The sequence below is a fragment of the Pseudorca crassidens genome, chromosome 4, assembly GCF_039906515.1.
Source record: "Pseudorca crassidens isolate mPseCra1 chromosome 4, mPseCra1.hap1, whole genome shotgun sequence".
Lineage (NCBI taxonomy): Eukaryota > Metazoa > Chordata > Mammalia > Artiodactyla > Delphinidae > Pseudorca > Pseudorca crassidens.
In genome coordinates this window covers 44,573,971-44,587,039 of record NC_090299.1, presented here as the reverse complement: position 1 = coordinate 44,587,039, position 13,069 = coordinate 44,573,971, and the positions used below count along the sequence as shown (strand labels likewise).

Below are 13,069 nucleotides of genomic sequence, written 5' to 3'. Positions count from 1 at the left end.
TCTAACTCCAAGGTCAGTGAGAAAGAAGTGCAGGGATGCCAGAAATTCGGAAAGTTTTCTTTTCTGGCCCAGGTAACTACCCTTCCCCCTTCCACTTCCTTCTTCTTACTGCCAAAACGAAGACATTCAAGTCTGTGCAAGCTGGAAAAAAGAAAAAGGAGGTTTCCATTCTCCTAAGAACTGATTTCAGGAGAAGGTTATTAATACAAGATATCCTCGGCCGTGACCGTGGCCTCTTCTATCTTGGTCTTAATCTCCGGGAGGGGAATCTGACTGATGGCCACCACAACCAGGTTAGTGGCGTGGGCTGAGGCGCTGGCCACGCAGATCCAGAACGACTCTTCATACTCCTCCTCCACCACCACAAAGCGGAAGAGTTTCTCCTGGAAGTTGGCGATTCCTTCTGTCAGGTCGTGAAATTTTACCGCGGCCATGAAGCTGGCGATGGCCAAGGCCACGACTCCTCCTGAAACCCAGAAAGGACACCCTCATGCTCAGCTCTTTTCCTTGCAATTCAACCACTAGATGTGAGGTGGCTTTTCTGTGGCACAGGCAACAAACTTTTGGTGTAAAACACGCTTAGGGCAACACAAATTTTAAAATGCTTTTAAAAGCAGCAGATAATCCACTCTGTGAGGGGCGAGAGGTGTGAGAATAAGCTTCCTATCAGATCTACTTTGAGCCTCGACTCTGCCACTTTTTCCCTTACCCACGGCGGGGCAGGGTGTGTGTGTGCACATGTGGATAAGCTCAGTCTCTAAGTATTTCAGCCTGTGTATGTAGACCTTGAGGCTTCTGAGGGAAGAGACAAGAGCATCGTACTGGGCAGATTGGGGGATCAGAACAGAGGGCTAGACTGTTCTCTCCTCCTCAGTTATCCTCTTTCCAAGCTTAATGATAAGAGGAGATAAGAGAAGGAGGAAAGGAAAGGAGAAAGGAGAAAACTGGAAGATTCCAAACTTCATGTCCTTCCCTACCTATTGCTTCAGACTTTGGCCTTCCGGGTTCCCTCTGTTTCTCTTTCTCTCTCCATCTTTCTCTCTACTTCTCTCCTGCCCTGATTTTAATTAATATTTAAAAAGCACATTTATTATGTCCTTTGTTTAGATTATTACTTCTTATTGAAGAAAATTTGGACGCCAGAGAAAATCACAAAGATGAAAAGACAAATATGCTCTTTTCCTAAAAGCCAAATATAAACACTTTGAACATTTTAGTATATTTCTTTACATTTTCATCTCTTTAACAAAATTAGTATTATGGTACTCTTACTGCTTTACACTTGATTTACTTCCCTTACTTGAATATTTTTCCATGTTGTTAAATATTCTGTTAAAGCACCACTTTAAACTGTGTATGATGTTTTATACTAGTGACACACCTAATTATTTTAAGTTTAATTAAGTGTGACCTAATTTCTGGATATCTAGATTGCTTCCAAGTTTTTGATAGTATAAAGTGCTGCAGGAAACTCCTTTTAATGTACATTTTTTGTGCTCTTTTCCTGTTATTTCCTTAGCATAAATTAATGTTTGGAATTGTTTAATCAAAGGATACTCGTATTTTTATGCCTTTTGAGAGTAAAGTTCTTCAAATTGCGTTTTTTAAAATACTCTTGTCAATAGAGCTTGAGGGTACTGTCTCTCTGAGGAAGGGAATTGACAGAGATAAGCATTTATTTCAAAAGCGGCATTGAGCACTTTCTACATGCCAACCACTGTGAGCATTCAGGCAGAGATAAACAAGTCTACATGGGAGTGAGCCACGTTTATAAGAAATTCTACAGGATGGCCACAGTCTGCAAACATAGGCCAATACGTAATAATTGATTTACTGACATTACATTCCAATGCATGATAAAACAACATTACTTGTTTCTATACTTTATGGTCATCCTGTATAAAGTAAAAGGTAGTGAGGGGTTACTGCCATCGGGATATCTTGACCATTTGACCTGGGTTTTCTGAAATCATTCTTGGGATTTTGTTACTTTCATTACAGGTGATTTTTTCAGTGCTGAACTAAATGTGAATTAATTTCTGTATATCAGATACTCTCCCAAATCAACACACACACACACACACACACACATACATTCACACACAACTTTTGTCTTGGAAAATAGGTCACGGTGGTCATAGACGATTAAAGAAAGGACAAAAGGCTTGGACTCAGTTATACCTGGGTTGGAATCCTGCCTCTGTTACTCATCGTTGTGTGACTTTGGGTGTATCTTTTTTCTTTTTTTTTTTTTTTTTTTTGGCGGTACGCGGGCCTCTCACTGTTGTGGCCTCTCCCGTTGCGGAGCACAGGCTCTGGATGCGCGGGGCCCAGCAGCCATGGCTCACGGGCCTAGCCGCTCCGCGGCATGTGGGATCTTCCCAGACCGGGGCACGAACCTGTGTCCCCGGCATCGGCAGGCGGACTCTGAACCACTGCGCCACCAGGGAAGCCCTGGGTGCATCTTTTAACTTCTCTGAGCTTCAGGTTCTTCACCTGTAAATATGGGTCTAATAATACCGCCTCATAGAGAGGTTGTGAGGTTTACACAAAATAAGGCATGTAAGCCCCCCAGGTCCCTTCTCTTCTGTCCTTTGTGAGCTTCCTTCAGAATCACAGCAGCAGTCCCACATCCTCACTCATCCCATGGTCCCCTCTTCTTCACCCACAGCTCTCTGTCTTCTCTCTTCTCTCATCCCGACCTCTCTTCGCTGCTCTAAGTCCTCAGCCACTCATGCACGCTAATATTTCAGTTCTTTATGATGACAGAGTTTCTTCAACTTTTAGTAAAAAGGATATTCATGCCCATCAAGGAAGTAACAGACCCAGGGAAGTGAAGGCTGAGGTGGGGCATTTTAATTCCTTCATGCCTTCTGCCCACCTACTTGGAACTCAGCCTCCTGATGGCATGGACAGGAATCTGTCTCCCCAGGGGCCTTCCTTACCTGCGAGAACGTTCCATAGACAGATGCCCCCGGGGCCGTTGACTGCCCGGTACGGAACCTGGATCATGTTGAGAATGGCAAAGCCCATGCTGACCAGAGCCAGCGCCAAGGCCAGGAAGAGGAGAAACAGAATTGTCACGTGGAGGCCTGCATTGAGCTCCTTCACCAGGTGTGGGAAGACTGGGGAGAGAAGACACAGCCAAGATGTCAGCCTCAGAGCTTGGCTCCAGTTCGTACGTCCCAGGCTTGCTTACCATGAAGGCTTTAGCAGAGGGGAGTGAGGGCAAGGCAGCAAGTGCTGGGTTTTCAAAAAGCAGGAGACTTCCTGAGATGAATTCATGGCCCCCAGATTTACCACTTATCAGTTGGCCAACAATCTTCGCTTCCTTGGGGTGGCTGCAAAATCAGAATGTGCCCCAGCTGGGCGTTTAAGTTGCATCGGCCTCGCAGCTCTGGGATCTGGTGTGAGCTAATCCGTACAAGCTCCAGATGGTGTTGCTTTAGCAAAGGAGGCTGGCAAGAGAGTCAGTCAAAGAAGGCTGATCGATCACAAAGTTTTCATCTGGGTCAGAGAGTAGCCTTCATTAAATCAGAAAGGTAGAAGCGGTCTCAGGTATATCATGAAGAGTATAGAGGGGTGTAGCAAAGTGAAGCCTAGATCTGGCATCCAAAGTTCCAGGTTCAAATCCCAGCTTTGCTGATTTGCCACAATTATAAAATATTTAGGATCATCTAAACCCTACTTCTCCTACCCATCTTACAATATTGAGGGGGTCAAGTGAAGGGCATAGGAATAATCATAGTGCCCACTTTGTGGGCACTAATGCAAAGCTAGGAGCATCATTTTGGATTCCCCATAATGATTCAGTAAGATAGACATTAATTCCCTGTGTATGATGGACATGTAATTCTCATGTTGCACTTTATTAGAATATTAATTTGCCATATTAATGTGGCAGGATAATTTAGTGAAATATTAATTTGGATTTGTCTTCTCTATATTTCTCTCTATGTGAAGATTACATGATATATCATAGTAGAGTGTTTAAATATTGTCTAGGAAAGAGTCCGTTCTCAAAAATGGCAACTGTGGTTGTTATTTTACCCTCTGACTTGGGAAAAGTCATGTGAGTTCTCAAGCCTCAGTTTCCTCATCAGTATAATGTGGATAGTAATAGTTGCATAGGAGTTGAGTGTAATCAACATTTACCGAGTACAGTCAGGGGCCAAGCCCTTTCCGTCTGTTATCTCATCCAATCCTTGTGACAAGGATATGAAGTAGATTTTATTAAACGCCCTTACCTTACCCACAGGCTTGGAGACACCAAGTTCCTTGTCTTTGGGCAAGGTGATCCTGAACTCTATCCAGGACCAAAGTCCTATATATCACATGGTATATAGAGTTTAGAGTCACTGATTTCAGTTATTGTAAATGAATGATTTAAAATGATGAAAGCTAAAAAACTCCTGGGGAAAACCCCTTCCTCTGCAACTACTCCAAAGTTTCTACTGAATACCTCCTGGTCAAATCTGGGTCCATCTTGTGAATTCCAACCTCCCTGCTTAATTACTTGATACAACTGACCAGCCCGTCTTTGGCCCCAGTTGGGAGCCAGGACTCAAAGCTTTCCGGGTTCCACTCACTCCCTGACCCCGTCCCGCTCTGGCTCCTTTGCTCGCTCACCTGCCCATTTTTATTCATAGAAGGCTGGTGTCTCCCAAGCCTGAGAACAAGAATTTTTGTCCTTCTTCCTTTGAAGTGTCCTTTCCACTCAGAAGTGTCCAGACACTCCACAGTTATGTCTTCAGTTCTGATCTAGCTTTCTTTCCAGTTCTGTATTTCCATGTATATTTATCTCTATGTGGTTATCTCATCAGCATCAGAAACTTTACCCCAGAAAATGAACTCCTTCCCGTGGGATTTTTTTCTGTAGGACTTCTCTCTTCCGTTTCTTGTCCTTACATTTCAGTTGTCCTTTAGATTTTTTTTTTTTCATTGCAAACTCACAGCACTTTTTCATTCCAAACATGGTAGCTTATGCCTGATTACCTAATTGTTTCATAATCCTGTTTCTTGCCATGCAGCCCTTAGGACACATAACCAGCATAATCCTCACCAAACACTTAAAATAGAAAATCATCACCCGTGTGATTGGCAAAGATCAAAAGGTTTGCTAATACACCATGTTAATGAAGGGGTAGGGAAGGAGGCAGTTGTCAACACTTGTAGGGATATTAATTCATACAATGTCCTTAGAGAGCAATTTGGCAACAACTATCACAGCAATTTCATTTCTAGGAAAAGCACTCCCACGTGTGCTCAGAGCTGTATATATCGGATATTCATTACAGTAGCAAAAGATTGGAGAAAAAACCAAATCACGAGTCAATAGGAGATTGAATAAATTAAAGCACGGTCACACAGAGCAACTTATAAAAAGAATTAATCATATCCATATAATGACATGAACCCATCTCCAGGTGTGATTTAATAAAAAAAATTGAGAAATAACCATATTATGATGATGGGGCGAGGGGATTTGGGGCATATGGAGTGATACGGAGAGGGATGGTGAAAGAATACCCAATCCTTAGCTTCCGCAGTAGGAAATGTATTGACTATATTAAAAAAAAAAACAAATCTTTACTGATAAAGGGCTGAATCTCATTCAGCCTCCACAATCATGGGCCACACTCCAAGGCTCTAGATCTCCCAGTTAATTGAGATCTTATTATTTTTTACATATGTCATTATTTAGAAATTCAAATCTTCCCTCATGAGTTTTCATGCATCAGTTCCTTCTATTAATAATTTCTTTAAGGGGTGACTCTACTGTTGCTCTTGTCACACAAGTGCCATCCCAGGAGACCTGTTGCCTGCTTGCCTTTCATATTTGTACCCAGTTTCCAAAAGCTTGAGACACGTCTGACTTAAGGATTACATTTAAGTTTCCAGCTTGAAATCCATGACCATAAGAGGATACGATCCATGGTGACAAGTGACAATAGCTACACATATTGAGCGCAGACTGTGTGCCAGCACATATACACTTTCTCTCTTTCACTGCTCACGGCAACCTTCCCTCACGCCTACAGATGCGTAAGTTAGAGTCTTAGAAATGAGAAGTTAAATAGCTTAGTCAGGTCACCCAGCCAGGAAGTGCTGGCTTCAGGATTTTGCCACAGATAACTTGGGTAAGCAAAGATTTAAAAGTTTAATCCTAGTACAGCTGGAGGTCTAGAGGTCTTATTTTGAATTTGAATATATAGTCTTATGGTGTACATATTAAAGCTAACCCACTTGAATCCCAGAAGTGATTAATCAACCTGTCAGCAACTCAAATTAGATAACTATCTAATTATTAAGTAATTTGTTTGCTCCCTACTCCAGAGACGTCCAGCAGTCCCTTTTGCCCCAGCAAGGCAAAAATTAATTTTAAAAAAGAAATAATTGATAAATTGGATTTCACTAAAATGAAAAAATTCTGCCCTGTGAAAGACAATGTCAAAAAAATGACAACACAGCCACCGCAATGGGAGAAAAGAGTTGCAAAAGACACGTCTGAGAAAGGACTGTTATCTAAAATGGACAATGGTAAGAAAAGCCTGAGATCTGAAGTCAGATCCAGGTCTGGCTGTTGACGGAATGCTTGGGGGTGGGAGATGAGGGGGGAACCAGTGAATTAAAAATTATCAAGCACATACTTTGTATCAAGCACCACATCAGGTGCTTTTACAGAAATTATTTCATTTATTGATTTCTCTGACCCCCAATTTCCTCATCAGTAAAATGGGCATAAATAAAATCTCTCCTCTAGCGCAGAGTGGGTTGGAGGAAATGAACAAAGAGGTGACAGCTTGAGACATTAATGTGTTACTGCCCAGTGCTCATTTACTGCCTTTCTCTTTCCCAGATGGAAAGCTTCTGGAGGGCAGACGCTCCTCTGTTTAGTTTATCCCTGTTTTCCTAAAAGCGCCAGGCCCATAAATACAGTACGGCTGAATAGGTGAACACTGCTAAATTAGCGTTTGTCCCTTTCTTTCCCCAGCCGCTCAAACTGCTAGATTGATTTGTTTTTATTTCAGAAAGTCTGGCTATAAAAAAGGATCTTAATTAGGATTATGCTGTATAGTTCTCTGCTCTTCTCCATGATTGGTTTGGAAATTGACTCTCTTGGGTGATTCTAGGGGAGACCCCTATGAAGGTGCGAATTGAGGCTGTTTGTCCACGAGACCCAATCGAACTTTCCTACTCCAGTTTACAAAGCACTTTCACAACCCCCTTCTCCGCTGATGTGCACATGGGCCCTGGGAGCAGGGATTTTTTTTTTTTTCTTTCTTCGGAACAACAGTGACAGTAGCAGGAAAATCCTGATTCCAACTTGGGGTTTGGGGGCTCTGATACACCCCATAGCTGCCTCACACAAGTAGGTGGTACTGGCTCTAGGAGCTGTACATCTAAAGGTAGAGAGACTCACCTCTGAGGCTAGAGAATGTGGTAACAGACGTGGTATCCCTGGGTGGCATTGGTGTAAAACCAGCCAAAGCCAGGAGGAACCTGGCCCCAGCTCCCGGTGCAAGTTTTCAAAAAGAATCACATCATGGTTATACACCCTCCTCTGGGACCCCACCCAGGGCAGCCAGAAATAAAACTTACCTGAGTATTATCCTGCTCAGAACTAATATTAAAAAGTCCTTTATGATTCTTACACAGTTCTGATGTTTCAGAGAGCAGACCACGTTAGATGAACCCAGGGGTTTTTTTCCCATAGTCACCCTCTGAGAAGGAAGAGGGCGGAGGGAAAGGAACATGTACTGAGTGCCTCCAGTGGGCAAACAGTAAGTGCTCATATGCTTAGCTTATGGCTTCCAGGGCTAGAGGTAGTTTGCATTTCTGTGAGCTGGGATGGCAGGGGTTTAATTAGCATCACAGTGGAAGGGCCCAGTCTTGTCTTGCCCTCCTTTGAACTCCTCCTTCTGCAAAGCCTGTCTCTGCTTCAGCTGCTTCTCCAGAAACAGTGCTTGTGCTTGGTGACCTCCTTAATTATCCTAGGCCCACCATCTGCCACTCCACACCCTCTGTCATGGGTTGCATTCTGTACCCAGCCTCAAAAAATGTGTTGAAGTCCTAACCGCCATCATCTCAGGATACGACCTTATTGGGAAATAGGGTCTTTACAGAAGTAATCAAGTGGAAATGAGGTCATTAGGGTGAGCCCTATTCCAGTAAGACTAGTGTCCTTATAAAAAAGGGGAAATTTGGACACAGAGACAGTCATGCACAGAGGGAAGACCATGTGAAGAGACTTAGGGAGAATGCCATGTGTAGAGTGGAGTAATGTTGCCACAAGCCGAGGAATGTCTGGGGCTACCAGAAACTGGAAGAGGCAAGGAAGACTCCTTCTAGAGGTTTCAGAGGGAGAACGGCTCTGTCAACAACCTGATTTTGGATTTCTACCCTCTAGAACTGTGAGAGAATAAATTTCTGTTATTTAAGCCACCCCGTTTGTGGTACTTTGTTATGGCAGCCCTAGGGGACTAACACCCCCTCCCAAATGACCCCTCAGTCGTTTCTGACAGGAGCCATCCACCTGCATCCTCCCATCCTGGAGAATTCACATCCATCCACCACATCCTCAACATCCAGAATTTGCTGAATTCTGGGAGAACAGTAAAGACTACTAGGGTAACATGCCGCCTTGGGAAAGTTGCCAGTCACAGATTCCCGAGGGAACAACACACAATGGAGGGTGGGAACTTTAGGGTAAGACCAACCAGGGTTGAAGACTGGCTCTGGCACTCAAGGCTCTGTGACCTTGATCAAGTTGCTTAACCTCTCTGAGCCTCATTCTTCTATCTGGCAGGTTTGTGGAAGATTAGTATAGCATAGGTCACATGTCTGGCATCTTGTACGTGAACATTCAGTATAAATGAGTTTAAAAGTACTTTATCGATATTCATTCAACCAATGTTTTTGAATGTGTGCCAGGCACTGTTCTAGGGGCTTGGGATCATCAATGGACAAGATCCTTGCCCTAATGGTGCTATATACCAAAGGGGTGGAGACATAATAAATAATAAACATAACAGATAAATAAATGATCTAGTGTGTAAGAAGGTGGTTATGATGGTAACGTGGTATATCATGCTATATAATTACATAATTATATGGGCTATTTTTATTATGTTCCCTGAGCACTGGCTTGCTTATTAAAGTCTCTGGAGTATTGCTGCTATTGAATCTATTGCTCCCTTGTTCAAGCTTTGGAACTTCCTTCGTGAGGTTTGTTAATTTCAATTCCCTAAAACTTACACAGTACTATATATAAAGTAATCAACAAGGACCTACTGTATAGCACAGGGAACTTTACTCAATACTCTGTAATAACCTATATGGGAAAAGGATCTGAAAAAGAATGGATATTTGTATTCAGTGATACTGAATCACTTTGCTGTATACCTGAAACTAACACAACATTGGAAATCAACTATACTCCAATATAAAATAAAAATTAAAAAAAACCCTATTATCTGCAATTATTCTAAAAATTGTGCTATTTCCCCCTTTTTTGTGTGTGTATTTGCGGGTTTTTTAAAAAATTTATTTGTATTTGGCTGTGTTGGGTCTTCGTTTCTGTGCACGGGCTTTCTCTAGTTGCGGCGAGTGGGGGCCACTCCTCATTGCGGTGCGCGGGCCTCTCACTGTCGCGGCCTCTCTTGTTGCGGAGCACAGGCTCCAGATGCGCAGGCTCAGTAGTTGTGGCTCACGGGCCTAGTTGCTCTGCGGCATGTGGGATCCTCCCAGACCAGGGCTTGAACCTGTGTCCCCTGCACTGGCAGGCAGATTCTCAACCACTGCACCACCAGGGAAGCCCAATGTATTTGTGGTTTTGAAACAACCTCAAACTTCAGAAAAATTGCAAGAATGGTAGAAAGAAATTTTTTTTTTCCTTCTGAACTATTTGAGGGTAAATTGCCCCTCCAACCCTGGCACTTCAGGGTCAATTTCCTCAAAAAGGACCTTGTCTTTCACAACCATGATACAACTATCAAAATCAGTAGGTTAACACTGGCATATGACTGCTGTTTAATCCTGACACCCTGTTCAAGTTCCACCAATTGTCCCAGTGACATCCTTTATAGTAAACTGACCCAGCTCAGAACCAAGTACTGCATACAGCTGTCATCATCCCCTTTTAGCATGTCCTATTTCTTTGTTTTATTTATTTCTTTATGTTAAGTGTGTTTTCAGCTTTTTATGTTATGTTTTTAACAGAGCTTTTCAATATCCCTGGTCCAATTTAATTTCTGGGTAAATATAAATATTCCCAGCGATATTTTTTCTTGCTATACATAACAAATATATATATCCTTCATGTGTATAAATAATGCCAATTTGTATCATTATATTTGTCAATGGTTCCAGCTCTCTGTCTTTATACGTTTAATAAGGTACCCTGGTCAGGATTCTAAAAACTACAGTTATGAAATATAGAAATCATATAATGAATAAACCCCTTATCCCCTTGCATTTGCATTATGTTGATTAATTATGATTTTGTAGGATACTGTTCTCACCAGCAATCTAATTGTATGAGTCTAAAGATGTGCAGAATATTGCCTTTTTTGTTTCAGTTTTTCCTTCCCAGAAGATCCTTCATAAGCTGGTCTTGGATTCCTGCTCTATCTACCTGCTGAGCAGCTCTGCCGTGACGCTGGATGGCCGCCCGCCTACGTCAGTACCTGCTCACGTTCATGGACAGCAGCCTCGCCCGAGGTCTCCTTGCCAGGAAATATCCGGGTTGAGCTTTGAACCCAGATAGTCTGATTCCAGAGCCCAGGCGCACAGCCCTTTTGCTTTTTCGCAGACTCTGAAGCATTTATGTAAATAGAAGAGGAAGGTTCATTTCAGCAGGTCGTCTACACCCTCAGGCCACACTGGCTGAGCATACCCAAGTTGTGTGACCTGGGTCTAAAGTTTTCCGCTGGGTGACCTCAGGAAAGCTTTTAACCTCTCCAAGCCTCAGTGGAGTCCTCTGCAAACTGGGAATGTTAATAATTCCTTCTTTATAAATTTGTTATAAGGCTTAAAAGAGACAAACCATGTAAAGCACTTAGTAGAATGTCTGAACACGTAAGCACTCAATATTTTTAGTGATTATTCACAGAGGTAAACTACAAAGATATACAAATCCCTATTTCTAATGTTTCCATAAGCCTCCACAGAAATAAAAGGTCTCTTCTGGGTGCTGAACAAGAGTAAGTCCATGGCTTACTGTGGATTAAGCCATTATGCCTTAGACTGTAGTGGCACTTGAATTTCGCATTCAGACACAAGCATCCTTACGAATATTTAAAAATAAGTGTTCTAAAGCAGGTTTCGTGCCCCCCAGTATACTCACTCGTGAATTGGGACTGGCGGCCCCCAAGCCCGCATTGCCGCACCTTACAACCGCGGAAGAGTCCGTAGTAAATGTCCCCAATGAATTGGACCAGCTCTGGATCTGTGGCATTGACAAGATCAACTCCAGTCTGACAAAGGATTTTCCCACTCAGCCAGTGGGGCAACGCCAGGGCAACGATGATCAGGATAAAGGAGGAGAGGCTGAGTAAAGATGCCAGCCCATACCACGTCTTTTTGAACCATCCAGGCATCCTGGTGGGTGCAGGTCATGCCCCAGGTGTCTGAGCAACAGCGGGGGTCCTTGACATCTTCCAGACACTCGGCAATCCCCTGCTCTAGGGTCAGCTCTTCCAAACACACTGTTTCAAGATTTCAGGTCCATCTCCTGGCCCTCCCTCAGCGCCTGCCTCCACAGCCCATGTTTACTACAACTGCACTGGAAGTCTCTACAGAGACGTCTTCACCTGACTGGAGTGTAGAGGAGTGTGTTACCGAAGGAAGTAACCCTATATCCCCCACTAGACTAAGGTTTCAGCAGAGGGCTTAATTGTTCCTCGTTTCAAGTATTTGAATAACCCTGGTGTGGACCTCTTAATGGCAAGGAAGTTATTAGCAGGCGTAACCAGGTAGATCTGACTATAAAGAGATGCTAACCGGTCTCAAAAAATGCATACGGTAGAAGGAAAACAAAAATGGAATGATTAGCACTTGAACATTGACAACAATGCACCGTATCAAATGATGATCTCTTTGATGCATGCCCTGGCATTTCTTTCTCTAAAATGTCACTGCTGTCAGAATCCCTAGAGGTGTTATTAATACCACAAAATGACCTCTGTTCTCAAGCCTTTTAATTGAAATGTGTAAACAAGGCTTTATGATTCTTAAATTTATCACTGGGTGAATCTGCTGCGGGTAAAATTGCAGCCTGAGTCAGAGTTAATTTGTGACTGTTGGGGAAACCTGGACCCCAACACGTACAGCCCCCCTTTATCTCCACCCTTCCCCCCTGCCCCCACCTGTTGTGTCACCTGAAACGGGAAAGGAAAGTGTTTTTCTAATGTGTTAGCAAATAATAATCTCCCATCACCCTGCTGGGGTCTTTGTCTCTCCTAAGAGTGAAGATCTGTCCTTTTCTTTTGATTTACTGGCACAAGGAATGAAATATTCCACGATTTCTATCTTATACTGTGGCTTTAAAAATTTAACTTTTAGTCTATTGCTGAATGTCAACTTCACATCATGTGAGACTGGTAACAGTCATTGTCAGTAGCTTTGGGGGCAAAGTGGGGCAGAAGTGGCAGTGAAATTCCTTATTTGGTCACAGAGCTCTGGAGGGAGTTCAGGAGGTTGCCCTGTTAACCAACAGGACTTCTGGGAATCTCACTTGGAGAGCACAGAGGGGCAGAGAGACATGGTGATGGAAATAGTTTTCTTCCCTCTAATGGGGGTTCACTTCTGTGGTCTCTCCGCAATGAAAATAAAGAGTGTCTCCACAGCTTGTGCGGTGTACAAAGGCTCTTACCGTATGCTTGCTCACCCCTGATGGTGCGGCAACCCTTTGTGGTAGGCAGGGGATGTGCTATTCCAGACATTTCTCTCCTGAGAAAACTGGATGTCAGGGTTGGGGCTGGAGATCAGGTCTTTGAAATGCAACAGCTGTCTTCATCACAATAACCTTGACATTACAAATGTTTTTCTAGTAATGAACAACAAAATA

General features: G+C 43.1%; 1 protein-coding gene across 1 annotated transcript; it reads right to left on the bottom strand.

Moving 5' to 3' along the window:
* Positions 1-200: 200 nt before the first annotated feature.
* Positions 201-11,775, bottom strand: CLRN2 (clarin 2). The gene is made up of 3 exons (XM_067734680.1): positions 11,348-11,775; positions 2,946-3,125; positions 201-466 (listed from the first exon to the last, which is right to left on the bottom strand). Exons 1-3 carry the CDS (start codon positions 11,598-11,600, stop codon positions 201-203), a joined length of 699 nt encoding a protein of 232 aa, XP_067590781.1. The 5' UTR covers positions 11,601-11,775.
* Positions 11,776-13,069: the final 1,294 nt, after the last annotated feature.